The 26,885-nt window shown below is 50.3% G+C and overlaps 10 protein-coding genes across 10 annotated transcripts; 5 read left to right on the top strand and 5 right to left on the bottom strand.

Moving 5' to 3' along the window:
• Nucleotides 1-426: 426 nt before the first annotated feature.
• AtWU_09703 (uncharacterized protein) lies at nucleotides 427-1,569 on the top strand (the record flags this gene model as incomplete). The annotated part of the gene is made up of 2 exons (XM_035504809.1): nucleotides 427-756; nucleotides 805-1,569. The coding sequence occupies 2 exons, from the start codon at nucleotides 427-429 to the stop codon at nucleotides 1,567-1,569; spliced, it is 1,095 nt and encodes a 364-aa protein (XP_035360702.1).
• Nucleotides 1,570-1,843: 274 nt separating this feature from the next.
• On the top strand, nucleotides 1,844-3,018 carry AtWU_09702 (SDR family NAD(P)-dependent oxidoreductase; the record flags this gene model as incomplete). Its single annotated transcript, XM_035504808.1, has 4 exons — nucleotides 1,844-2,006; nucleotides 2,090-2,280; nucleotides 2,372-2,523; nucleotides 2,607-3,018. The coding sequence occupies 4 exons, from the start codon at nucleotides 1,844-1,846 to the stop codon at nucleotides 3,016-3,018; spliced, it is 918 nt and encodes a 305-aa protein (XP_035360701.1).
• Nucleotides 3,019-4,542: 1,524 nt separating this feature from the next.
• On the bottom strand, nucleotides 4,543-5,890 carry AtWU_09701 (serine/threonine-protein kinase; the record flags this gene model as incomplete). Its single annotated transcript, XM_035504807.1, has 2 exons — nucleotides 4,543-5,180; nucleotides 5,257-5,890. 2 exons carry the CDS (start codon nucleotides 5,888-5,890, stop codon nucleotides 4,543-4,545), a joined length of 1,272 nt encoding a protein of 423 aa, XP_035360700.1.
• Nucleotides 5,891-12,855: 6,965 nt separating this feature from the next.
• Nucleotides 12,856-15,383, bottom strand: AtWU_09700 (putative serine/threonine protein kinase (Prp4); the record flags this gene model as incomplete). Its single annotated transcript, XM_035504806.1, has 3 exons — nucleotides 12,856-14,330; nucleotides 14,399-14,619; nucleotides 14,665-15,383. The coding sequence occupies 3 exons, from the start codon at nucleotides 15,381-15,383 to the stop codon at nucleotides 12,856-12,858; spliced, it is 2,415 nt and encodes an 804-aa protein (XP_035360699.1).
• A 579-nt stretch (nucleotides 15,384-15,962) lies between these two features.
• Nucleotides 15,963-16,300, top strand: AtWU_09699 (translation machinery-associated protein 7; the record flags this gene model as incomplete). The annotated part of the gene is made up of 3 exons (XM_035504805.1): nucleotides 15,963-15,984; nucleotides 16,052-16,141; nucleotides 16,206-16,300. The coding sequence occupies 3 exons, from the start codon at nucleotides 15,963-15,965 to the stop codon at nucleotides 16,298-16,300; spliced, it is 207 nt and encodes a 68-aa protein (XP_035360698.1).
• Nucleotides 16,301-16,794: 494 nt separating this feature from the next.
• On the bottom strand, nucleotides 16,795-18,591 carry AtWU_09698 (uncharacterized protein; the record flags this gene model as incomplete). Its single annotated transcript, XM_035504804.1, has 2 exons — nucleotides 16,795-18,358; nucleotides 18,425-18,591. The coding sequence occupies 2 exons, from the start codon at nucleotides 18,589-18,591 to the stop codon at nucleotides 16,795-16,797; spliced, it is 1,731 nt and encodes a 576-aa protein (XP_035360697.1).
• A 1,338-nt stretch (nucleotides 18,592-19,929) lies between these two features.
• On the top strand, nucleotides 19,930-20,704 carry AtWU_09697 (cytochrome b5-like heme/steroid binding domain-containing protein; the record flags this gene model as incomplete). The annotated part of the gene is made up of 4 exons (XM_035504803.1): nucleotides 19,930-19,942; nucleotides 20,017-20,044; nucleotides 20,144-20,381; nucleotides 20,474-20,704. 4 exons carry the CDS (start codon nucleotides 19,930-19,932, stop codon nucleotides 20,702-20,704), a joined length of 510 nt encoding a protein of 169 aa, XP_035360696.1.
• A 523-nt stretch (nucleotides 20,705-21,227) lies between these two features.
• On the bottom strand, nucleotides 21,228-23,047 carry ish1 (double-strand break repair enhancer MSC1; the record flags this gene model as incomplete). Its single annotated transcript, XM_035504802.1, has 5 exons — nucleotides 21,228-21,735; nucleotides 21,790-22,581; nucleotides 22,637-22,784; nucleotides 22,842-22,892; nucleotides 22,963-23,047. 5 exons carry the CDS (start codon nucleotides 23,045-23,047, stop codon nucleotides 21,228-21,230), a joined length of 1,584 nt encoding a protein of 527 aa, XP_035360695.1.
• Nucleotides 23,048-24,022: 975 nt separating this feature from the next.
• AtWU_09695 (PQ-loop repeat-containing protein) lies at nucleotides 24,023-25,048 on the top strand (the record flags this gene model as incomplete). Its single annotated transcript, XM_035504801.1, has 3 exons — nucleotides 24,023-24,090; nucleotides 24,151-24,408; nucleotides 24,478-25,048. The coding sequence occupies 3 exons, from the start codon at nucleotides 24,023-24,025 to the stop codon at nucleotides 25,046-25,048; spliced, it is 897 nt and encodes a 298-aa protein (XP_035360694.1).
• A 500-nt stretch (nucleotides 25,049-25,548) lies between these two features.
• On the bottom strand, nucleotides 25,549-26,529 carry AtWU_09694 (nuclear transport factor 2 family protein; the record flags this gene model as incomplete). The annotated part of the gene is made up of 6 exons (XM_035504800.1): nucleotides 25,549-25,656; nucleotides 25,780-25,878; nucleotides 25,954-26,025; nucleotides 26,099-26,163; nucleotides 26,334-26,351; nucleotides 26,523-26,529. The coding sequence occupies 6 exons, from the start codon at nucleotides 26,527-26,529 to the stop codon at nucleotides 25,549-25,551; spliced, it is 369 nt and encodes a 122-aa protein (XP_035360693.1).
• Nucleotides 26,530-26,885: the final 356 nt, after the last annotated feature.

The following is a 26,885-nucleotide window of genomic DNA, read 5'->3' as shown; positions in this document are numbered from 1 at the left end:
CAGCCCCTATCAGAGGCAGTTGGGCTGGTAGCCAAGCAATCTGGCATTTGCCATTTCTGACAAGTAAGATGGAGGTCAGTTGGACTATTGCTGAAGAATCTGCCAGTTGGAGGACTGGACACGGCTCCCATGCGAGGTGGATCAGATGAAATCTTAGGGTTTCACAACGGCTGACTTCATCTGCGCTTGCCGTCGGTTCATGAATCCCGATACGAGCCCTGCATGCCAGGGCGGCTGGTATATATAAGATTGCGCTGGTTGATGTGCTGATGAAGAGTGGTTTGATCTTTCTCTTTTCCTTGGTATTCCCAGTAATATCGCCACACCCGTTTGCTTGAGGCTCCCCTTTTGGTCGACCTCACCTCGTTATCCTCTGATATCACGACGACCCTGCTTTACATTCTATACCTACAATCTACAATATAAATGCTGGCCGAATCCGAAACCGCCGTCAGCAACGGGGATCCGCCGAAGCTCCGGGCTGCCTGTGAGAATTGCCGACAGTCAAAGGTGAAATGTAATCTATCTGGGAAAGACACCTGCATTCGCTGTATGCGTCATGGGTTGCCCTGTCGGTACCGCGTCGCCAATCGTTCTGGGAAGCCAAAAGGGAGCAAGAACCGTGCCACGCTGCGGAAACTTGGGCAGTTGCAAGACGAGAAGAAGCCTACAATACCTGCCAACGGATGGGCCGCATCAGTAGCCAAAGGACAACCGCCTCGTATCAGCTATGATGACAATGGTGTCGACGCAACGGTTTGTTCATCTTGTGCTCGTTAATAAACAACATTCTAACGGTTATAGAGTACACAAAGCACCAGCCCAGCCAGTCAGTCCAGAAGCCCCGATAGCCACGGGGCCAATTTGGCTGACACGACGTTGCTGACCGACCAGACCATGGAGTATCCATCAATAGGGGAGACGCTGGCCCCAATGTTCAATCCCTCCATGTCGCCGCCATTCCTCCCGAAGGAGTTCATCTCCCGGGGCTTCACCGGCTGTCCGCTCGCGGTCCCCATCCCCAACCCACTACAGCCCTGTGAATGCACCAACGCACTCTTATACAACGTAAACCAGATCCGGACCGTGCTGGCAGGGAGCATGCGTCTACGACTGGACCAGATCCTACAGGGCATCAACATCGCATTGACCGCGTGTCGGAACTTTCTCCGATGCCCCAATTGTCACAAAGACCACACAAACCTACTGTATTCAGTATCCATACTGGATACTACACTCCAGCTCTTCGAGTATTGGACCTCGTATGAGCTCTCATCCGCGCCTGCTGAAAACCACAACATGATCCTTCCCTACGGCGAGTACGAGATGGGCCCGGACGAGACGCGCCGGATTCGCCGGTACCTCATCCGAGGTCGAGCCCTGCAGTGCCGAGAGGTACTGGGGCTACTCAAGGACGCAGTCGAAATGAGCCGACATCTGAGTCCCGAGCTCCGAGAGCTCAATGGGACGGACGGACTAGAGGTGGAATGGTTCCAGCAGATGCTGGGGGGGTATGATACGATGGTGGAGGCGATTTTACGAGCGATGTCGGATAATCTGTGCACGTAGATTAAGCTTGAATCCTTCAATTACTTATACATTGTTATGTAGTATGCGACCATTCGCAGGGTGATTGTATTCCCTTCTAAACATAGTAAGTAGTAAGTACGTAGTCCAGGAACCAACCGAGCGGTAATCGGCAGACAAACTGAGCCTCGGCATATCCAACTCCGCATTTGTAGATCCTCTTATATCCATCCCCACCGCACCTCCAACTACCTACTTCCACTCAACTACACCACACCCACCCAAGCGCAGCTCAGCCCAACCAGAAATAAACAAAATGAACCGCCTCACCCAAATAACCTCGCACCTCAACTACCCCCACGGCTTACTAGCCAACCAAGTGGCCATCATCACCGGCGCCGGTCAAGGCATCGGGGCCGAAACCGCCCGGTTGTTCGCCAACGAGGGAGCGAAGGTGATTATAGCTGATATAGATGGAGGTATGCCCTCTATGCCTGTTACAGAATTCGCCATTGACCGAAACAGAAAAGTGAAATAGGGATATGCTAATGGAATGAAATAGAGAAAGCTTCCGCCGTCGCAACCTCCATCAACGCATCCCTCGGTGAAACTAAGGCATTAGCTGTCCCCGGCGACATCCTCAACGACACCTACATCGAAGAACTCGTCACCAAGGCCGCGGACTTTGGGGACGGGAAGATACACATTATTGTGAATAATGCGGGGTTTACCTGGGATGGGGTTATACATAAGGTAATACCTTTATCCCTCCCTTACCTTAAGGCTATATACTATAAGATATAAAGACAAATTTTATTTTGAAATACTAATGGGATATATACAGATGACAGACACCCAATTCACAACCATGCTCAACATCCACGCCACAGCACCATTCAAACTCGTCCGCGCAGCAGCAAAATACTTCCGTGTGAAGGATGGGGAATCGCGCGTGGTGATTAATATTAGTAGTACGAGTGGGGTGCATGGGAATGCGTACGTTACTACCTCTTTCCCCCCATCTAACCCATTCCCTTTTCTTCTACACGCAATCTAATTAACACTGGATAACACGGTAGCGGCCAAGCCAACTACGCCGTCGCCAAAGCCGGCATAACGGGGCTGACGAAGACCATCGCGAAAGAATGGGGACCTGCGTTCGGAGTCCGCGCGAATACCATTGCATTTGGGTTCGTGAAGACCCGGTTGACTGCGGCGAAGGAGGAGGGGGCGTTTATTGCCATGGCGGACGGGACGAAGGTCGCGTTGGGGATTCCGGGGAAGCAGTTGGATAGTAGGCGGACTGGAACTACTACTACTAGTGGTTCTGATGAGAAGAAGAAGAAGGGAGGTAGTGATTATCCTGATATTCCGCTGGGACGGCCAGCTAGTCCGGAGGAGGCGGCGAGGGCGGTTTTGGGGGTGGCGAGTCCGTTGTTTTCGTATGTGAGTGGGGAGACGATTAGGGTTACTGGGGGGAGGAATATGTGATTTTTCTTTCTTTCTATTTCAGTTATTCATTATTATATTGATATATGGATCTATTGATTGGTTGGTCTATAAATGAGAAGTGGATGGTTATTGGAAGTATGTGGTGTGGTGTAATGCGATATCAGAAGTCGCATTCATATAACTTCAGTTGTGGTTTGGTAGATAGTATCTATCATACATGGTATCATATAGTACAAAACCAATTGATTTCTTTTCGTTCGGTCGTAAATCATCACTGGTCCAAAATGTAAGGCTGCGAGAGAATCCGACCAGGCCCAGCCAGGTCACACTCAAGAAAACCATAGTATACTGCATATAGACAATGACTGGTTGAGACAGGCCTGCTCACCCGCCTGGTGGCTGCCTCCCCGTCAGACAGCTGGCCCCTCTCTTCGGGGGTAGACGAGAGGGTCCAGACCAGACTCCAGAGTCAATTTTTTCTCGTAGGCGCCGGCTGATGGTTGCATCAGCAGCATTGACTGGTTGTGCTAAACTGCTACAGCATAGCAGGGAACAGACGGCGACTCGCCAGTGGACCACAGCTTCACGTCGTGGGTCTCACTGGAAGAGCGTGTCATCAGGCCCAAGTCAGTGTACCAGCAGAAGGGGAGATAGATAGAGAAAAAGCATCGTCTAGTCCTCGTCTATTGCAGATATCGTATCCAAGGATGTTCCACCCTGGTTCACGCTGTTGCACCGAAAACACATTCCAGCCTCTCACCACAGCCAGCCAATCAGACTGAATATCAGCCTGGCGGCTTCCCCCTAATAGGGAGACAGTCCGAAATCAAAACTATTTATCGACAGATTATGTAAAATGAAGTAGTAGTAGTAGAGTAGTAGGAAAACGAAGAAGAAGAGTAGTCCTCAACGACTCAAGGTATCATCCCAAAAGAGCGACCAAGTGTGCCATCCAACTCCTAGCGGTAAAATTCGACAATCAAAATGCAAATGCTTCACCTCTGCTCCGGGGTATTTTTCTTTTCTTCTTTCCATGACAATGGCCGATGGTGAAAACGCCAGCAACACCACCCAGTAACACCAAACACAAGTATATCACCAGAAACGCAAGAGATCCTCCCAATGTGGTGACAAATTAATAATAACATAGCCACGGTTTCTGCCTTCCAACGGACTCGCAGGGCGAGCTGACAGAACTCCGCTTCCTCAAAAGGGCAATTTATGCCCGACGGCTGAGCTCCAGTGGATGTCAATCCGGGTATAATATCCAAACTCCAAGGAATGGAAGCCAACGGTGTAAAGAGTGGGAAATAGAAAAAGGCGTATGTCCAGAAAGGAAATCGATCTCCTCGGATTCCCTCCGGCGGAAATAATACAATGTCGCTGGAATAATGCAAGGCGGAGATGATCCAAGAATAGGTGTAGTAAAGATCCAAATCCAGTGGGATGTAATATCGAAAGAATTGCCGTAAATCGTAAACCTGCGTTAAGTGGGCCTTTTTTCGTTTTTTATTTTTATTTCTTTTCTTGCTTTCCCTTGTAGGGTGGACGGTGAGGTCCAGTTTAGCAAACGGGAATTGGAATGGTAAAAGGGGCATGGGCAAGATGCGGCTCCGGGATACCACCGCAAGAGACAGGGTCCATAAAGTCATCTTTGCATTCCAGTCCCGGCTCCAGGCCCACGGAAGACATCGACGAGACACTGTCAAGGTCGGGGTAGCCTTCCGTGAAGGATGAAGCATCCGAGACGGCAGACTCCGAAAAGTCGGAGTACTGCGATGACCCAGAGGAGACAGAGGAGGTTTGGGTGTTGAAGGCGTCCACGGGAACGGACACCGGAACCGGACCGTTGACGTAGTCAACCGGCACCGGTCCGCTGGCAGACCAGGGGGCGATGGGATTCATGGTAAACCGCGGGCACTCCAGGATCAACTGGCGAAGCTCCGGGATGGTAATCCTCTTGGAGGGGTCGCACTCAAAGATGCGGTTCAGGATGCAGATCATCTCATCCGACAGTGGCAGGATGGATTTCAGGAAGTAAGGATCCTTGAGATAAGCTCGGAACGTGGAGTCCTCGATCGAGGCACGTTTCCAGGGGTTGCGACCGCAGGTCAAGTTGACGAGGATAACACCTAGACTCCACACATCATTGGGTGCCGACTCATAGCACGACATGGGACGAGGGTTTGGTTGCTGGCATTCTTTGGTATCATCTTCGTCAGTGAATGTTTCATCGGAATGTTTCGGGTGGGGGGGAAGGGAAGGGCATTCACGCACCTGGTGACATGTAGAAAGTGGATCCGCAACCAAAATCCGACGTCAAGTAGTCCGTAGTAGCCAGGCCAAAGTCAGCAAGCTTGACCGTCAAGCCCTGGTCCGTTACCAAGATGTTTTCCGGCTTGAGGTCCCGATGGTAGATTCCCAGGGAATGGCAGAACTGGACGGCATCCAGGATTTGAAGGAAGACACGCTTGACCAAGGGGTCATTGCCCACGAAGTTGCCCTTTTCAGTAATGCTGGAGAAGAGATCGCCCTCGGGACAGAACTCAATCACCACGTAGGTGCAATCGACGGAATCCATAATGCGAACCAGGGAAACCACATTGGGATGTTGGCTGGCCAGATGGTGGAGCTTGATTTCCCGCTGCTGGAACTTGAGCTGCCGGGGATCCAGCCCGGTCTTGTTGAGGGCCTTGACAGCATACAGAACATTGGTATGAATGTCGACGGCCGTGTACACCACTCCATAGGCACCGACGCCTAGGATGCTGGTGAGTTCCAGACGGTTGGCCAAGAGAAATCCTAGACGGTCTTCCGGAGCATAGCAACGGGAGATGGGCGGAGAAGGAGGCGGAGTGGGGGGCATGGGGGGATACATGCCGTACAGGGGAGAAGGGGGTAGCATGAGCATGAGGGAAGGTAGGTTTTGGGATGGGCTTCTTCTTGCTTTGGTGGATTGGTGACAGGCAAGTAAGACTCGAAGCACGCACCGGCACTTGAGTCTTTCCCTGAAGTAGAGTATAGTATTCAAAGGGAGGGGGAAAGGAGAGGGAAGGAGGGGGAGGTAAATGGTAGTTTCTTGTCTCAACGGCTGTAAGGGGTGGTTTGTTGATATAAATCCTGGGGGTCCAAAATCCGGTGGCGGGTTTCAGGTAGTCATCCAAACCAGTGAGCAAAGTACGGGATAGCCGGGAGTGAGAGAGAAGAGCACCAAAGGAGAGTCGCCAGTCTTTCCTTAATAGATATTTTTTTTTCACTTGTTCAAGGAGCCATTGAAGGAATGCAGTTGATCAACTTGGATAAGCAATCAAATCCTAGGGAATGTCCAACGGAAGGCCGTGGGTAGGATGGTGGTTGTAGTAGTTGTGGTTGAAGATGAGTAGTAGCGGGAGTGGCAGTGGCAGTTGGTGGTGGTATTATTTTTGGCTTATTGGGGGAGAGGGGGGCAAGTAGTCCAGGGAAGTTGCACAGCCAGGGATGGATGCAGTTCCAGGGAAGCAGTCAGATGGGGGCCAGCGGATAGTTAATATGGCCGTGGGGGGGAGAGGGAAAGGGAAGGGAAGGGGGGTGGAGGGTATAAAAGGGGGACGTGCAGTGAAGGATAAGGGGGGGCAAATGATATATATGCAAAACAAGTCCCAGAAACTATATCACGAAGAAGAGGAAGAGAAGCCGAAGAAAGAAGAAAAGCAACAAAATGCAAGACGAAGATCAATGACTTGACGGGAACTTGTCGGAAAGAGGAAAAACGATTAAACACGCCAGAGAGGACGAGGACGGAATAGGAAGAGACAGGAGAGGAAGAAGAGAGGTGGAAGTATAGGGATTAAGACGGAGCGCGGAAGGCCAGGTAAAAATAAGTAAAAATAAGATTAATATGGCGATGATGGACGGGGCGGCGATAAGAGAGAAAGAGACTCTCAGTCCAGAGAGTCAGAATGAGGGAGCCAGCCAGATCCATCCATTCTCAGCAGGAAATGGCGAAAAATAGGGACCCAGAAAATCCCCAGGGACCCAGAAAAAAAAACAACACCACCACCACCAGAAGAAATTAAATTAAGTCGAAAGTAAAATAATAATTATATTATTATTCCCTTAACAGAAAATCAGAAAATAATAACACCTAATAATTAAATTCGATGAAATAATAATTATCCTCCCTAATAAATCTCATAATAGTAACACCTAATCATCATCATCATCATCAGCAGCATCATCACCCATCCCATAACACGAATAATAATCCTTCCTCCCCAACTGCCACTAAGCCTGGGACCACTCGTGGCCAGAGCCACTCACTCACTCCATTCTCATCTCCATGAGCAAGAACTGAACTGGAACTTACTGAAAGTCTCCATTACCTCAGAGGCTGCAGCCCACGAATCATCATCTCGAAAAAGCTGGCCGACCATTCAGAACTCATTACCCCCAGGTGACCGACCGACCGACCGACCCCCCCCTTCTCTCCTACACCATCCGCCATCCACCATCCATCCATCCATGCCCCCTAAAATTCACTATGTAACTCCCCCGTTACATCTTCAGCCTGCAGACCAGAAACCCAAACCTCGCCACCGGATTGGTCGGGGCCATGCGTCCAGCTGGGTGGAGTTTGGCCAACTCCACCCAACCAACCCAAGCTAACATGTATGATGCTTAGACTAGTTTAGGGTCCAGCTACAAATAGGAAAGGTGTATGTGAGTGTGTGTGGATGAGCAAAGACGGAACCAAACCAAACTGCCTTTCCCTCTTCCCCCACTAGAGACACTGACCGACAAGGCCGCGACCGCGAGATCCAGGCGGCGAGAAACGAAACCAAGAATAACTAACACGCACCCGCGGCGTAAGCTGAGGAGAGGAGGCCTGGGAGGATCCATGAATCGACATCATTAGTATCCACTGGGTCCTGACTAACCAGCTTTGTTTCTTGCCATACCGAAGTAGTAGATTAGATACCACGCGATTGCTGGATTCTCTCCACACCCACACACATTGTGACTTGAGTTGACAGACTATCTCTAGCTAAGGGGGGGATTGTCCACGATCTGGCAAGGCGAAAAAAGAGACACCTCCCCTTACTAGTCGGGTGGATCTGTTGACTAGATACTGTGCTAGGGAGGGGGTGGGTGGAAAGGGAATGGAGGGCCAAATGGGCACGAGTGCGTGGAGGGAAACCGAAACTCTGGCAGCACCGCACACCCCCTTTCAGTTTAGTTAGTTAGGAGGGTCACAAGGCTCTAAGCTTGGATGCCTGGACCTGACCCTACAGTATACAGAGGGTGTAGTATAGTAGTAGTGGCCTGAAATCTATCCACCCATCCATCCCTACAGTACAGTCTACATAATAATAATAATAAACAATAACCCTCAAATGGAGTGAGACTCAATGAATGGGAAGAGCTCCGCGCAGACCCGATGAGCAGACGGCCAATGCCGCCGCCGTCGTGGCTGTACGGGTTTAGTGTCCGGTCCCCGACCAGGCAAAAAGCAAAAAAACAAAAAAGAAAGGTCTATCCCCAAAGATCGACGATCAGAGAAAGTTGGAATGGAAACCTGAGAAGGCAACGCAGAACAGACCGCAACTGAAGGGCGGTGATTTGCTGCCTCCAGCACACAATGCTAGGTAATGTTTGTTCTAGGAGGCGGTGTGAGTGTAGGAGGACGAGTTGTGACAGGTCATTCGGGTGCAGATTGGCTCCACTCACACTTTTTCAATGCCAATGCTGTTCCAGGCTGGCCCGAGCACATCCCCTCGTCATTGGCTGAATGCGGTAACGCCCAGGGAAGATAAATCCGCCTCCCCGTGGGTGTGATTGGTTTGAAGAATGGAGTTCAGTCAGATGAACTGGGATGGAAATGCTGGAAGGATTGCCTGCCATGGAGAGGTGGGCGGCATTATTACTAGGTCCAGCCTCTTTTGGGGAGGAAGGTTGTGGTGGTGGTGGTGGTGGTGAAAGGGGGGGGAACGCACAAATGAGCTCATGGCCACACACATACACACGCGCCCGCCTATAGTCCACTGGGTCCGTTGGTTGATTGTATCAGCGCCCGGATGCCCCGTTGTTGCCATTGCCTGGGCGGCTGTGTGGTAGGAATGAGGCTGGCAAGATGGATGACTGGCTGAAAGGGACCCGGATGGGGAAGGGGGAGGAGGAGGTTCCTTTGCCCCACATTTACTATACTGTCCGTGTCTGAAGTTCTAAACTCTCAGACTCAAGATGCAGGGCGGGAAGATGGAAAATTAGTTGAAACTTCCCAGGGCGGTTATTATTATTATTATTATTATTATGATTATGATTTTGGTTGACAGGGCACGATCCATCTCGCCCATCTCCATCTCTATCTATCTACTATCGATTTACTCCGTAACTTGCTTCACAACGGTATACGCGCTGGATCGTCAGTGTGGTGAAACGTTGAAATCACCTCCCCCGATCAACAGTGGTTCTTGCAATCTCACCGGGCGTTCGGACGGTAAAAGCCAGTAGACTCTACCGAGTAGATACTTTCTGGGTAGATAGGTTGGCTGTATAGGCTGTTCTCTGTAATGCCAGCTCATGACTCCACCAGCAACATCTCTCCTCTCCTACAGTTGGTTACTGGGAAATGAGTGATGCTGGGACAAAGTTTTGAGCAAAAGAGGTGAACGATTGTTAATCTGACCATGGGAGTTCTAGGCTTATGGACCACAAGCGGGTACAACAGTATGACTAAACGAGGAGGGGGGCAACGAAGGGGAGGATTGCAGGACGAAACGAATTGGATGTTCTATACGAAACGGTCGAGCCAAACGGAGATGGCTGGATGGGGCACCATCCAACTTCCCGCTGCGTGTTGTGAATGACGGGCAGCCTGACTGACTTGACTCGACTCCATAGTCAAGTCAGTACGGAGTAGTCTAGTCTACTGTTTAGTAGTCTAGTTACTAACTCATCGCCTTGCCAGACAACAACGGTGCGACAGTTGCCAGATTCTGCTTTTTCTCCGGCCACCAACTTCATTCTTTCCACCCAAAAAGAAAGAACATCTGGTTTAGATCTCACCGTCTTTTTGAAGCATCGTCAACCCGTTGGCTAGCAGCGAGGACATTCATCCAACACATGAGCGAACTATTGCCAAAACTAAAGTGTAAAGTTCAGCAAGCAGACGCCTTCTGAATCAACCCGACCCCCTCCGAACTATACTACTTCCTGTACTGACCAGCAAGCAGGCAAAGCAAGCAAGCAAAGCAAGATGGGATGTGTTAATGCCAATCCATGCTAAACTAAAACTTCCTAGTTAGTAGGTCAAAGTTGCAACCGAACTCAATAAAGTGAGGCAATGACGCCGGGGCCAATGACAGCCCAGTTCGTCCGCTTCGAGAATTCCCGAATGACAGCCATGGCGCTTGATGATTGGCTGCTTTGCTGCCACGTTTGCTGTCCGAAGCCTTGGCGGTGGGGATCTCTCGGGCAGCAGTCTCCAATGATAATTGGCTCAATCTGTCCATGCTTTCTTTTTTGCCCGCATCATGGATCCATTCATTTCGAACTATTCTTGATCTGGTAGGTACTGCACAGACCATGAGCAATAAAAAGAATTAGCCCGGTTTGCGGTTTGCCCGGGGCGTTGTTGTTGTTGCTTCATTCTTTGGTTTGGTAGGCTGCCTGCCTGCTAGTATACAATCTCTTAGTATTATACTAATGATACTACTGTGATTGCAAGGCTTGCAGGGTCATGCACCTTCGTCTATATAAAGCAGTTCCGATCCACAGCCCCGTTTCTCCAACAACTATATCAGCCAAAGACATTGTGTAGTAGACACAGACCACCGGATAATAATGAAAGAAAGAACTATCAACGGAGTACACTTGGCTCATAGTAGTTCTAATTGTAATCACACAATGATAACAGCCCAAGCTACCAGCCTTCCCACGGAGAATTCCCAAAGTAACTAACTATTCCGTACCTCCCTTCGCCTTACTTACCCGCTCAACAGACAGACAAACAGACCCCTGCTGTCTTTTGAGACATGTATTAAAGATAACTCCATAAATACGGGGGTAATCCCTTAGTATAATTGCTTTTTATAACTACGTACGGAGTAGCCTAGGTACTGTAGGTAAGTTGAGCCCTGAAATTAAGATCAGCGGTTGAAACCACGATTATTCGGACTCGAAGCGCTTAACAGGTAACTATGTGGATACATAGTAGGCTGTGGTGATGATGATGACTGCGTTCATGTACAGGCATGGCATGGCATGGCATGAAAGTGGCTATGTAAGCAAGCAAGTAAACTTAGTTTTTTTATCCTGCTTGCATGCTGTACCTTGGTACATTAGAATATGGAGTGGACTCCATCACTATGCTTGCTGTGTGATGAGTAGTTTACTTTTTTTTTTTTCTTTTCTTTTGTACTCCATATTTAAGGGTACATAGAACATGTGTTTTATGTATGTATGTACTGTGATGCAGAGGTGCAGATATGCATATTTGCCTTGTTTTCTTGCTAATATCTAGCTATCACAATCTTGTTCAACGGTATATTTTTCTAATTCTATAAACTATAAGGTGTTATAACCTTTAGTAAAAGCAAACATTTATATCCTCTTGAGTAAGTAAATAAGTAAGTAGGTATCCCAACACAATATATTTCCCTCCCCAATCAACCCCATATATAATATCCACAAAATACTCCATACGAAGATACCAAGTAAGTAATAAGAACAATATACTTCTGACCCATCCAAAGACCAACCAGATACATCCATCCAAGACAGAACCTCGGTATATAATGGTATTCACATATCACATCACATCCCATCACCATAGTACTGTAAGTAGAAACCCCGATGGATGATGAGAAACTGAAACTGAAACCAATAAATGACCTCATTAATTCTCCGATTTCGCCCTACCGCCATTATTAGTAGTCTCATAACAGCAAAAGCAAAAGTGAAAAAAGCAAAAGTAGTACCGTATAGAGTATCTACTCCTTCCTACCTATCCCATTCCCTCTCTCAGTAAGATTTACCAAGTAATGAGTTTAACAATCATTGATCATCATCATCACCATCATAGACCCTTGACAATAATCCACGGTATACTCAACAGTAGCTGAGAAATGCGCGGAGTGGAAACAAAGCGGCAACTACTAAACTCATCGGATTTACCATGTCAAGTAAAGTAAGTACATACATAAGTGGACCGGGATCTCATCCCGTCTGTTAGTCAATCATCAACCCATCAATCAATCGATCAACTAATCGATCAATCAATCAATCAATCAACAAGTCCCGTCCCATGGAATCAAACCGTTAACCCACCTAGAATCCAAGCCTCAGCTGAATGAAGCCAGTGGGTAAGTAGGTGGCTGCCTGGACGTTGTGGAGCACACGCGGCAAATCAGTACTCAGTAGCACAGCTGAGCCTCATTTATCATCATCATCGAATGATTCATCAATTTGAAGACGTTCTAGAAAGTGCTGGGACCCGCGGTTAGAACTACGTACTAGGCTTCTGGGGTGGCACGCGTCGTAGTCGTCCGGGTTTGCCTCCCGCCCCGGGATCACGGATCATGGATGGATCCATGGGGCGTAGTTCTACTAGTAACTCCGTAGCTGGGTTTGCCACTGGGCGTGCCCCGGATCCAACCCAACATCCCATTCATCCGCATTACTCAGTGTGGTTATGGATGATCGGATGCGATTCTCGCTCTTTGTTTACTGGTGAGTCATCTTGTCCTACTTTTATACCAGTGGCAACGATCTTCGGTGGATATATTTCTCAATTGAGAGGTGAAAAAAAGTACTACTATGACATAATATGTACAACGGATGGGCCCGCAATCATCTCAAAAAAGTATACTCCAGATAAGAAAAGAAGAAGGAAAGTGATTACGCCTTGGGCCGAGACAGAAACGGATGTTTCAACGCCTCTGTCGGCGTGCACCGCTTCTCCGGATTGAGGTTCAAGCATCGGTCCAGTAGATCCACAAATTGGGCCAGCTCTTTTGCCTCACTGTCTGTCATGCCTCGTGTCTCCTTGCCTCCCATTAGCCGGGTCTTCAAGTCCCGCGTCGGCTTCTTGAAGTCCAGCACCCGCGTGACTGGTCGCCCGGTGATCTTATCCTCTTCCATGCTCAAGAAGTTAAGCATGTCATCGAAGTGCATCGGCGTCAGCGACCCTCGCCGCAGCAGCTTCGGCGGATATTTGCCACGGCATTCCATGATGGATCGTAGCATCTGGTTGTTGTTGCGCCCCGTAAACAGTATCTTGCCCGTGTACAGCTCGAACAACGTGCAGCCGATCGACCACACATCAATGGCGTGGTCGTACGGGATTCCCAAAATAATCTCGGGCGCCCGGTAGAATCGACTCACGAGATACGGTGTGATCTCGTTCTCCGTCGCCGGGGATGCCGATCCCAGGTCGCACACTTTGAGGATGTTGCGTTGCTCGTTGACCAACAGGTTGTCGGGCTTGAGGTCCGCATGGAGAATGTTGCACTTCCGCATCAAGCTGAGCCCCAGGAATATCTGCTGGGCATACGCCCGGATGGCTCGCAGGTTCAGACCAACGTCGCGGCCGAATTTCTTCAAGACCTCCCGCAGGTTCATGCTCAGGTTCTCAAACACCATGCACAGATGTCCCTTGTGGTCAAAGTACCGCTCAAACTTGATAAGATGCTTCTTGTCCTCCGGATCGGCCTCGTGAAGCTGCTCCAGTATGCCGATTTCCTTCATGCCCGCCTTCTTCATCGTGTCATTCTGGCGGATGATCTTGATGGCAACCAAGCCACCAGTCTTGGAGTCCGTGGCGCGTACGACCGACGAGAACATGCCTTTGCCTAGATTCTGCTGCACATGGTATCGCCCGTTAATCAACTCACCCAGCCGGACATTGTAATATCCTTCCGGGTCGTCCCAGTTGTCCATCATACTGATGTCGAGCTCTTTGGGCTGCGGGACTGCCGACTTAGCCGATGCATGCGTTGGCTGCGTAGTCTCCTGCGTGTCTTCAGCGAACATATCATCGTCATCATCCTCTGCGAACATGTCATAAGGATCCTTCGCTTTGGGCTGAGGCGGGGGTTGAACAGCATCGGGGAGCAGGATGTCCTGTCGGGAGGTTTGCGTCTCGTCATAAGACGCCGCAGACAACTCCTCATTAGTACCACGACTATCATGCCTCTCCCTCTCCGCTTTCATGTCCAAGGTAGGGTCGTAGTCTGCTGCAGACGGACCATCTTTGTCCACACCGTTTACCGGTGCGCCGTTCATTAAATCAGCATCTTTGCCTACTTTGAAGTCAGAGAACAACTCCCCTGGACTATCAGCAGGTGTCTCAGGTGCTGACAACGGTGCTGCTTCTGTAAACGAATACGCTGTTAGCTACAAATTCACTCACTTTGACACGATCTAGCGGTCAGAAACTTACCAGAAACAGCACTGCCTGATGCGGCAGTATCAGCACCTGGAGTGGACGAATCTCTACTACTTTCACCGATGTGAAGTGCCTGCAAACGCATCGGGGTAGCTTGGCCGCGGTATTTAGCCCGGATTGCTTCACGTCGTTTGCGACGGGCCTCTAACTGGGCTGCTTCGTCAAGGGGTTCGGCTGGGGGTTGTTCGTCGTGATTTTCGGACGCCCCATTCACACTAAAAACATTAGCTTAGTACCATCTACCGACTGGGAAGACCTACCTATCAACATGGGCATGTAAGGTGGCAGAAGCTTGCTGCACCTGAGGTTTCTGAGTTTCAGCATCTTGCTTAATACCTTGAGCGACGACTGGAGTGTTCCCTCGCTCGCTCACTGACTGTTCAATAGAAGCCCCCCTCCTGCGATTCCGAGAGGCAGTACTCTCATCTCTTGGAGACTCCCACTCATCCCCGGAATACTGCTTAGGCTTGCGAACTTCGCGGTACGGCGACCGGCTCCGCGTGCGCGCGCGTTTCTCTCTGCGGCGATCAGATTCGTCGCTATATCGGAGGCCATCGCCGTAGTGCTCTTCACGGTCGTAGTCATAATAGGAAGGCCGTGCGCGTCGGTCGGGTTGACCTCGTCCGTAGTACCGGCCGTCATCGTATCGGGATCCGACGCGTCGGGGAGGTTCGTGTCGGTATCGCCGGTCGTCATGGTCATAATCATCATATTCATCGTCCCGGCGCCGCTTGTAGCCTCTGTAATCGCGGTAGGGAGAACGGGACCGCGTACGCGAGGTCGACCTGGTCCTGGTCCTCGATCTCCGGTGGCGTGGCGATCTGCTCCGTGTCACGGATGCAGGACTAGCTCTGGTGGGACGGTCAACGATGCTGCCATTAAGAGGAAGTTTCGACGTAGTTGCCTTCGTCTCTGAACCTGATTCGATGATCTCACCCTCTGAAGGGGTCGATGGAGACCTCGACCTGCGGGATGCCATGGTGGTATATTACCAGGCTCACTCAGGGATCCTGAAGATGAACTAAAAAAGGTATGGGCTGGCTCTTCGAGCAGCTTCAGAGACAAAAGAAGTAAGTCCCGGTTAGCAAGAACGTTTCCGATGAAGCGTTTTTTGGGAGGAGTGTATTGAGAAAGTCCAACCGGCTGAGAATGCCACGGCCCTTGCCCTTGACTACCGTCTCAAGAAAGCATGAGACAGTGTTATGATGTGTTATTTGGTTTGAGGTTCCCTCAGATCCTTTTGTATTTCAAAAAGTAGATCGACAGAGCCAGATAGATGGGGTGAAGGATGGAAAGACTGGATGGATGGAAACTTGGCAGCGATATGAGGTGCGAAAGTAGCCAAAGTTGAGATGGGGAGATGCCCGGGCGGTGAGGGGCGGCCGCCGAAGATTTTGCGGCTAAGCGGAAAGGAGACTAGTGGCTCCCCGCGGGACAATCGCTGATAAGCAGCCGATTTTTTGCGACGCCGCGATTCTTCCCCTCCTCCAAGACTCGCAGCAAGCGCCACTTCAAATCCTCTTCCTCCACGTTCACTACACTTTTATTCTACGACACAATGGGTGGTCAAAGCAGAGAAGGTAGGATGTCGCCACTTATTCAGAAGCTCATCTTTCATAGCCTCATACTGATCCCCTTTCTGCACAGGTGGCAAGGTCAAGCCTCTCAAGTCCGCCAAGAAGGACAAGAAGGAGCTGGACGAGGATGACCTCGCCTTCCAGGCCAAGAAGAGAGCTGGTATGTTCTTCGTTACATCAAAATTTGTGGTAGTGACTTGGCTAATCATATTGGGCATCTGCAGAGGAGAAGGCCAAGAAGGAACTTATGGAGAAGGCCAAGGGCAAGGGCCCCCTGAACACTGGTAACCAGGGTATCAAGAAGTCTGGAAAGAAATAGTCGGACTGTGGGCTTGAGGTTCTATATGTCCTCACGAGATACAACGAGCTACGACCCACAACTCGGTGTGGAGTATTTGCATATGCATTGAGCACTAATACCATGAGCAACCACTTTTCTTTGACACCTTTTCATTTCATACAATAATGCACCTTTTGCTATCCACCAGAAATATCCATACCGTCAATCACCAGGATCAGCTTCATGATTAGGAGCCCCAACAAGCGGAAAGGGTATCATTGCGCACGGCACAGTAAGAAGATAGCCCACTGGCATCGTTAGGAAGAAGTAAACATAAACCCGCTGTATGCTGCCCAAGGGTATTCGCAACGCTCAAAGACACGCCTCGGCCAATATCCAGCAGCAGGAAAATCTGACCAAAGGATGGTGAAAAAGGAAATAAACAAAATGACAATGATAGAAGATTCAAGGGAAGGGAAGGGAATCCTGAAAGATACCCAGAAAAGAAATCCAACGGTCACAGCCGATGCTCTTCAACTAGTCACTCGTTTGACCCACAAGCTACCCCCACCATACCCAAGATCGTCGCGCTTTTTCCAAGCCCTGAACAGCTTCAGACCTATTTCGTGCTCTTCCCGCTTGATCTCCGCAAGTTCTGTCTCAAGGCTGGCCACCGTCCGCTTCACCTCGTCCCTGGCTGCCATGTCGTAGGCAACGGAGCTCGGCTGGATCACTTGAGTCAATTCATAGATGATTGTTTCGACGTTCGCTCTCCGGCGCGTCAGGGTGTCTCTGCGAGCCTCCAACGTCTGGATGCGGTTCTGGATCTGTTCTTCTGGTGTAAGTTGTAACTGATCCTTAGGCGGTTCGGCTTCAGCGGCCTGCGCCGGCGTGGGCTTTCTGGTGGGCTTTTTTGCTGGCGCAACGTTACTAGGTACAGGCCGTTTCCGAGACATGATTGATGGGACGTGTTCAGTGGACTGAGATGCGGCATCTATGCTACCGCGTGCACTTCCAACGGAGCTGGCGGTTTCTGTAGGTTCATATGTAGTAGCGCTGAAGCGGCTTGCAGGTTGTTCGGCCGCGTCATCAGTTGTCAACTTCAAATCAGCCAACGATGACTCCCAGTCATCTGGTGCGGGGAAATCAACACGGGGCGGCTCAGCACTGCTGACAATGCTCGGAGCCGGTTCCTCCGGGGTTCGTGCTCGGAGATTATCCCTGCTAGTTGTGTGCTTAACCCTCTCCGACGCCTTTGGCTTGGAATCACCAGCCGTAATCGTGGTCACAACAGTCGGAACAAACCCGCAAGTGGCATAATCGGGTGTCGTGCTGTGCGCTTCTCTTAGTCGATCGTTACTCCGGGACATGTGCACACGTGATGGTGATCTAGCCCTCGGCTTTTCCTGGATGGGTGCTATTATCGGAGCTCGTCCACTAGGTCCCTTCCAGGGCTCGCGCACACCGGGTGGGAGCGTATTCTCTGTTTTGGACAGCCGGGTGCGTGGCTCCGATAGTTTCCTTTTCGTATTCAAGTGATCCTTGCTCCAGCCAAAGATATTCGAGCTATGGGATGAGGCAGGCTTTGCCGAGATTTCGGTGCGGAACGAAACGCTGCCAGGAGTTGTCGGGCCAGATCTGCTGAAGTCGCTGGGCGTCAGCTCGCCAGATAAGTCATCCCATCTGGATGTCTGGCTTCTGGAGGACTTGGGCGTTTGTAGCCGGTCTGCCTGCGAGTTGGCGCGCTTGCGCAAGACGGGCAAATGGCTAGCGAATTTGGTGTTCTCCTTGTTCTCCATGGATCCGGCGCTCGAATCGAGTGTGAAGTCGTCTTCTATGGGTGACACACGCGAGCTGTCGCGACTCGCCGGTGGGCGACCGAAGGAGATGGGGGAATCCGGGGGCGAAATGCTTGCACTTTCGGGTCGATATAGGTCGTGAGTGAAGGTAGCTGGGTTTAGGAGATAATTTTGCGATAGGCTAGCGGAACGCTGGTGAGGCTGGTCACCAGTTGCAATGTCCAGGGCATGGGAGGTGGACGCGACCCGTCGACCCGTGTCGGGGCGTTGCGCAGGAAGGAGCGAGTCCGTCGGGTTGCTAGAACGTATTAGAGAACACAGCTACTTTTGATTACAGTCAGGAGAGAAGGATGAAACGACTTACCGGGCAATTGCGGGACGAGACTTGGGATGGGCCAGTGTGTCACTGCTCTGGTTGCCCGGAGCGGGGGACAGAGACCGGTAGACACTATCATCTAGGGTCTTGTCGATCAGTGTAGGCTTCCCGATCACGGGCTTCCGCGAACGATGGAAAGACATTTTCCCCCACATGTTGCCGGTTGGACTCTTGGGTGATAGAATTGGGTGAAATTGATGAGAGATCGGTGGTTTAAAACTGATTCAACAAATAAGTATGAGACCCCGCGAGGCTAGAACGAAAGTCCAAAATTCCGGAATGTGATCCGTATCTCAACGCATACCTTTAAAGTATTTCTAGATCGTGGTGGAATGGCTAAGCAAGGAGTGACACAAAACGGTCGCTGATTAACATAGAAGAAGAAAAAAGCAATATAGTTATGCTATGGCGAATAGAGGTGGGTTTCATGCAGCTGACATGCCTGCACGTCAGAGAGTAGAGCTGAATTGGAGCACAGCAGAGCGAAGGGGAGGGGAGGGAGAGAGAAAGAGAAGACGACGAAGGAGGAGAACTAGTGGAGAAGAGCGAGTGAACAATTAATTAAAGGGCTAAAGCTGGTGTTATACTACAGATAAGACCAGACAATTGGCTCGAAAGAAAGAAAAATAAATTAAAAACGCACGCAGATGCAAAAGCGAGGGGAAAGAATGGAGAAAGAAAGAAAATGAAAGAAAAGAAACACAGCTAAGTCAAGGTGGTCCTCTCTTTGAAAGCAAACCGGTTTGCCTGCGTGCGAGAAGCGGAGAAAAGAGTAAGTAATAGTAGTAACTAAAGAAGGGATGAAAATTAATGAATGAGAAATGAATGGAGCACGGAGAAGCAACTGACAGCACCAGCACCAGCACCAGCACTACTTGGATGCAGCCGGGAGGATCCTGTTTCAGAGTCAGTCGGTTAGTTGTGGATGGTCCTTCAATTCTAATTTTAACTGCCCCCATGGTCGAGAGCAGCCCAACGCTCCATCGCAATTAGAGGAGCATCCCAAAATTAGTATAATTACTTTTAGTATAGTTGAACCAGACAGCAATCTCCGTCGCACAGACTCTCAAACGGTCTCCCAGGAATGGTCCGATCAGTTGATCTTCTCTGCCTTAAGATTCTTTGGGTTAATCGTCCGAGCAAAGATTATCCACAATCAACAGTAGTAACTACTAGTTAGTAACTACTTAGTAACGGAGTAAACAAACACTTAAAATTATTATTTAATGCCTGACCCTTCAGGCATGCACAAGCATGCCTGCACGTGCCGATAACCCGTGCCGTACCGTATCAGTACCGTAATCGGCCCTGTTCTCCGCACTCAATCCCCCTTCACTGATTGGCTCTTCTCCTCAACTTCGTCATGATCGCGAGTTCCGCGGCTCTCCAACTCCAGCATCATCATCATCATCTTCATTCCATCACTTTCTCTATCCCCCTCACCTAAAGTTGACACACATCTATACCACAAATCTCCACTCACTCAACTCACCATGTCTACCCCAGGTACTCCCAAACTCTACACCATCCCCTAAACCAACAATAACAATCAATCAAATAAACTAACCCCATCCCTCCAGACGAAGCTGTCCCGCAGCCCGCCGAAGTGTCAGTTGCTTACTATCCTCACCACCACCAACATATTACCCTCTCCTCTCCTCTACTCTCCCCAAGGAACCCTCACTAACAAATAACCAATAAATCCAGCATGACAATCGCCACCCCCATCAACCTCATCCTCCTCTCCCTCTTCGTCATCCTCGTCTACCTCCAACTCCGTCCCAAAGCCCCCGTCAGCCTCCCCAAGGGTCCTCCCCCCGTCGTCTTCCGCACCTTCACCCCAACCACTCTCCTCCCCTTCAACGGCGAGAATGACGCTCCCGTCTACCTCGCTGTCCGTGGTCGTGTCTTCGACGTGACTCCCGGCAGGAACTTTTACGGACCGGTACATACACACTTTCCCCCCCCAAAACAACCAGTTTCCCCCCTCAAATAGAAGTAAGTAAAAATACTAATGAAAATCTATGAAACGTGCAGGGCGGTCCCTACGAGAATTTCGCCGGTCGCGACGCATCCCGCGGTCTGGCATGCCAGAGCTTCGACGAGGAAATGCTCACCAAGGATCTGAAGGGTCCGTTGGATGATCTGAAGGATTTGGATAACGAGCAGTTGGAGAATTTGCAGTCGTGGGAGGAGCGCTTCTCTGAGAAGTATTTGGTTGTTGGGAAGTTGGTGGCCGAGGGAGATCCGGAGGCTAAGAATGCTTGATCAGATATTCTTTATTTTTGTGATAGTGGAGTGGGTTCGATGGGTTGGGATTGTGGGTTGAGTTGGGCGGAGAGGGCTAGATAGATGTACGTTTGGAGATGGTTTCAAGAGACCGAGGATATTATCATCGAGTTCGGTATAAGCGATTCATATCTTATCTTAAAAGCGTTGGTATTTTAGTCATGCTGAAATGAGGATCAATTAAATTCAGTTCAATGGTTTCGGGATCTTAAGCTGACATTGATATGATCGGGTTATTGTACACTTGGTTGCATTGTTCGATTTGAAATATCAATAACTACTAAAATTTATTACTCGAAGAATTCCACTTCCACTATTCATCCTTTCCTTCCGTCCCCAACTTTTGCACCAGACAGGATTCAGTGAATATCGTAGACCGCCTCCACCCCCTCTCAAGACCCGCAGTCATTATGTGATGTCATAACGTCGTATCCCTTGAACAACGCCCCCGGTAAACATGAATAACATCGAAGGAAAAGTATCAGAAGCCGGGTTGGTCTGTTTACAGTTCGACGCGCATGCTCGAAGCAGCATGAGATCCCTGAGCCTTGGCTTTCTCAGCAGCCTCAGAACCCTTAGCCTTGGCCTTCTCAGCGGCTTCCTGACCCTGGGCACGGCCACTGGACGCGCCGATCTTCAGCTGGTCCAAAAGCCACTGGCCGGCCTCTTGCATCTTAGCGAAGATAGTTCCCGAAGGAGACGAAGTGCCGTAGCGGAAGTACTCCGCATTGCGGCGAGCAGCGGCGCGAAGTTCGTTGATTCCAGAGCCCTGGTAGACCGGGATGCCGTACGAGTCAAGGTAAGCCTTGAGGTCGGAATGAGTCCAGCTGTCGAAAGCGGAACCCTTAGCTGCATCGGTGGCCTGCGCCATGTAGGAGGTGGCCGATGCGAAGTTTGCACCACCGGTCTTGGATGCTTTGGCGTAGTTTTCCTGGGCTTGCTTGACAAGCTCGTCGCGAGTGATGTCGGCGCGGTGGGCTGCCTTGGCGTTCATGGAGGACAGGTACTTCCTAGATGGTTGTTAGGATATCCCATATACGGTCACCGGTCTGGAGGGGACTTACTTCAGGTGCTCGGTGTCCCAGGTATCAAAGGTCCAAGCAGACCAGCCAGTGGCTGCCTTGTGGCTGTGGAGCCTCACCTTAGCAAGGAGCTCATCACGCTTGCCGCTCTGAGGCACAGGGACTCCGCGCGCATCGAGGAAAGCCTTCAAACGCGAGTCGGACCATCCTTCAATGACTGTATCGAAGCTATCTTGGAACTTGGCTTGAGCAACATCTGTGGCCTTTTCGTATTCGTTACCAGCTTTGGAGGTTGCGGCACCAATGATCTGAGTAGCGGTGGACGAGATGGTGGCAGAGGCCTCCGAAGCCTGGCTAACCAGAGAGGCGCGGTGCTTCCTCGCCAGAGCCATGAGTTCATTGCGTCTAGATCCCTGGGGTACCTTGACACCGTGCTCATCGAGGAACTTCTTCAGATCGGAGTCGGACCAAGCCTTGAACAGGGCATCGCTCAGAGTAGCCTGCGCAGCTTCCGCGGATGCGGAGGCAGAGGCAGCGATGCTCTTCGCATTCAGACTGGCCAGTCGAGCGTTACGGCGGACCGATGCAATAAGCCTGTCGCGCGTGGTGGGCTGTGGAACCGGCCAGCCACGCTCATCAAGCCATTCCTTGAGATCAGACTCAGTCCATTGCTCATATACCCAGTTACCAGGATAGGCGACAGCCTCTCCAAGCTTCCTGGCAATAGACTCGTAGTTTTCGCGAGCAGTTTTCAGAAGCGTATCACGCTTGCGAGGCTGAGGAGCAGGAATACCATGACGGTCAAGGAACGACTTCAACTGGGAGTCGGTCCACCTGTGTAGACTATTAGTACATTATGTTACGTGAAGGACAGCCTCGCAGGTCTTACGTATCAAAGAGCCATTCCTTGGCATCATGCCAGTGATCATGAGAGTGCTGTGTAGCATGAGCCAGGGGCTTTTGGACTTTAGCTTCCCAGTTGGACTTCACAAGGGACTCTAGATCCTTGCGATCGGCCGGCGACGGGTACGGGATGTCTATAGACATTGTCAACTATGCAACAGAGAAGTATCTAAACGGGAAGGGAAGCATACCATGATCAGAAAGCCATCTTTCTAACTCGGTTTCATGCCATTTGTTGTAAACTGATGGATGTTAGCGGTTGTCTCGACATGGGAGCAGTCAAAGCAGTCAATGGTATAGAGGTTGACATACCAGCCTTGCTAAACCAGCTGGAAGCTCCAACCGCCTCAAAGGTTGCGAGCGCAAATACCAGATACGAAGCCAAATGAAGCTTCATCCTGGCGAGAGGTAGAGATTATATCGAGCGTTGATTGTTGTTGTTTGCTTATAGGGTCAAGGTCAGCTCTCGCTCTACCATGAACCATGTAAAGTATCAGTGAGAGCAACTTACAATTGTGAATTGTGAGATCTTAAGCAACAGAGATTAAGACTACAACGTCCCGGGATGAAGATATTTATTGGTCGCAGAGCTGGCGATCTCTCGTCAAAAAGAAGAATCAGGGAGGCGGCGCGGGATGAGCGTCGAGTGACGTATGACGAGGAGCAGGCCAGCTTCCCCCAATTCTGGCGTCATCGATGATAGAGTGGCCCATAGTTAGTGCCCCAGCTGCAGTTGAGTAAGCTTTGCTGGCTTGCTGGCTGACTCCATTCACTTGTCCGGTTCTTTGTCCCACCACCTGCGACCGGGGGGGACTTTCGTGACTTGGTTGACTCTGTGAACAAACAATATACATCAAGTATACTATTGATGTTTCTTAATGCAAGGCACATGATCTGCCGCTAACTCTTTAGGGCGATCGGCCCAGCCTTGCCTATTTGGGCAATGCGGAGACGGGCGATAAGGAGAACAAGTGCTTAGTGATGGCTAGTCAAGGGAACTAATCTGCTAACTCATTCCTCACTCCTCCTACTTTGGCACTATCTACCCTACTCAACTAATATCTACCTGACAAGTCATCCTCATCCACTTCCTCTGCCACACAGGTCCAATCAACGCGGGTGTGTGCTGGTATGAGAATGTTGTTTTAGGATCCAATAATCCGCCGCTGTCTCGGGCCGCCTCCGCCTTTCCCTCCAAACCGCCCCCTATGCTCGGGGTATATCTAATGGTCCAGCTGTGCTCGACATCCCGCTTGCTGAATAAATTGATTTGATTCATACTATCTGTCTGGAACAGTTGTCTCTGGCTGGTGACAGCCATATATCAGGTATATACGTGGTCCTGTGTGTGCAGTCACAGTAGCTTCTCAACATGGACCTCTCCAACCCGCGATGCGAGCATCTGGCCTCGCCTGATATCAAAAACTTCATCCTCTCCATGTATGTATTATCTTCCAACCATTACCCAAGTCAACTCTAGCTCAAGCTAACTGCATCCAGCCTCATCGTCTTCGGAATCCTCCTCTCCTACACCCCCCAACATGTCCGCATCCTAACAATGAAGACCTCCTTCGGTATCTCACCGTACTTCGTCCTCCTAGGAACCACATCTGGTTCCTCAGCACTAGCCAACGTAATCTCGCAACAACAAAGCCTTCACGACATGGCTTGCTGCAAGGAAGTCAACGGAATGGGCTGTTTCGCAGGAATCCTCGGAATCCTCCAAGTCGGAACCCAATGCCTTTGCTTCTTCATCATGTAAGTCTAGCCCTATCCCCCTCTCATTATTCTCACCCAAAAGATTCTAATACTGATATCGAAATTCAGTCTCTTCCTCTTCGTCCTCTTCTTCCCCCGAAACACTACCCACCTCCCCAAATCCAGCCCAACCTACCGCACCGCCTTAACTGTCGCCGTAATCTGCATCATCCACGCCGCCGTCATGCTCATCACCACCCTCGCTGTCGGCTACACCCGCCCTTCTTCCCTCCAAGCATGGTCCAACTTCTGCGGTATCCTCTCCGCCCTCCTCGCCTCAATCCAATACTTCCCTCAGATCTACACCACCCTGCGACTCCGCTGCGTCGGATCGCTTAGCATCCCCATGATGTGCATCCAAACACCCGGCAGTCTCGTCTGGGCGGGTAGTCTAGCAGCGCGATTAGGTCCGAAGGGGTGGAGTACATGGGGTGTGTTGATTGTGACTGCTTGTCTGCAGGGAACGTTGCTGTGCTTGGGTGTGTTCTTTGAGTTCCTAGGACCGAATCGGGGACATGGTCATGAAGGACATGATAAGGATACTGTGGTTGTGAGGAGTGAGGATGGGGAAGAGGAGGTGGCGCATGAGGATGATCAGGACTTGCCATCCGAGGAGACGCCTTTGTTGAGGGATCAGTGATGGTCACCTTCATTTGGTTAACTTTTTGGGGAGTCTGATATGTGGTTTGTGGTTGATTGGTCGGTTGGTTCGAAGATGCAAAAGCGCAAACCTGTACTTCTTCTGAGTTCGTCCTGTTCTGTTCAGATATGCCATGTATATCCTACCTACATACCTTGCTTGGATAGACTATACTTCTTGGCTGCAATGTATCAATCGCTGCTGGCGCAGCTGTGTATGATTGACTGTGCTCGGCTCCAGGCACAAACATGATAGAGAGAAAGGGGCGGATAGTATAGTATATATATTAGTGAACAAAGGAAGAGAATAATATAAACTCTCACAATGAAAGGACAGGGGAATAAATTGAATCACAGCAACCAAAAAGCAACGTGTCGATCCTCTTGGAACTAATTCATTAACTTCATCTCATGGAAAAGCTGTCTACTGAATGGGAGCCCCCTAAGTCACCCATCACACACGTCACACCAAAAACCCCGCTAATTCCTCATGATTCAAATTTAACCCATGATGAGACGGAAGATGTCGTTGAAGACGTAGTAGCTGCCACCCTCGGGGTTGAGAGTGAAAGTCTGGGTGTAGTTCATGGGGCGGGGCTCATCATCGACCTATTAAGAAAGGCGGAACTCAGTCAGTCAAATGAACAGCAAGCCAACCTCGGTTGGTTTAGGGGGTGCGGGTGCGGGAAAAGAGGGAAGGCATTCTTCCGCTAACGAAGGCAGGGTACATACGATAAGGGCACCGGTAACCATGACGATGATGCTGCCGTTAACAGAGGGCTGAGCATCGAGAGTGGAGATCTGGTGCTGGACCTTCTGGAAGGGAAGGCTCTGTAATTCATCGCATCGCATGTGTCAGTCAAGCGGGTAATGGGTCCTCAAGCAAAGGCTAGTGAGAAAACTAACGGTCAGCTTCTCCATGATGGGGGCGACGCTCATCTGAGAAGAGGTCTCAAAGGTGAGCATGGAGTTATCGCGCTATCAATCAGGAGATGAAATCGTTAGCCAAATGAGAGCATACTATAGAGGGATTGCGGGGTATTCAGCGTACGTAGAGACCGGCCAGCTGCTGACGGTCCGAGTCGAAGGTCTGGTAGTAGAATTGCACAAATTGCTCTGTTCGTAGCGACATATGTTAGGCCATGTTATGGGGGCAGTCAATTTGGGTAGACTCGGGTATCTGCGACGCATATGGGAATAGGAGGGGACTGTCTGATGCGACGATGCATGCAGGCATCCCCTGATTGATGGGGTATGGGAGCCAGATCGGAGGTGATAACACGTACGTGCGATGTTCTGGAAGTCTAAATGTTGAAGGCATTGCGTTAGCTTTCACTGTCAGGATTGTCTGCGATGGTGGTTGTGTGTTTCGCTGTGGAGGGGAGCCCAAGAGCCTCAGAGAGGGGCAGCAAAACATCAGATGAGATGGACGGGGCGTCGCATCGAGGAGAGCAGCGGCGCAAGAGTGGACTTACCGGCCATTTTGATGGATGTGGTATTTGTGAGATCTAAAAAGAAGAGGATGCAAGGAGATGAGGCAGTGGCAGTGGGATAGACAGGAAGGAAAGAGTCGAGGTTGACATCAACATCAAAAGTATTTCCGTCGCGAGGGGAATTGTGGGGCGCCGCCAGGGTCGGTGCCTTAGCGCCCTTAAGGCAGCAAGCATGACACTCCGCTCACTTCTTACAGCCTCACTTTCATACATCTTGTCGACTTATAGTATCTACATCTGCAACCGAACACCTACTACGCGGTAGACAGCCTCCATTGTGATGTGCATAATACGAGAAAAGGTATCGTAGCCCGACATTATAACCTAGTAATATAGACATATCAT

This window comes from Aspergillus tubingensis (assembly GCF_013340325.1).
Source record: "Aspergillus tubingensis WU-2223L DNA, scaffold_11, whole genome shotgun sequence".
NCBI classification, from domain to species: domain Eukaryota; kingdom Fungi; phylum Ascomycota; class Eurotiomycetes; order Eurotiales; family Aspergillaceae; genus Aspergillus; species Aspergillus tubingensis.
Note: the sequence above shows the minus strand (reverse complement) of the source record. Positions and strands in the feature narration are given on the sequence as shown.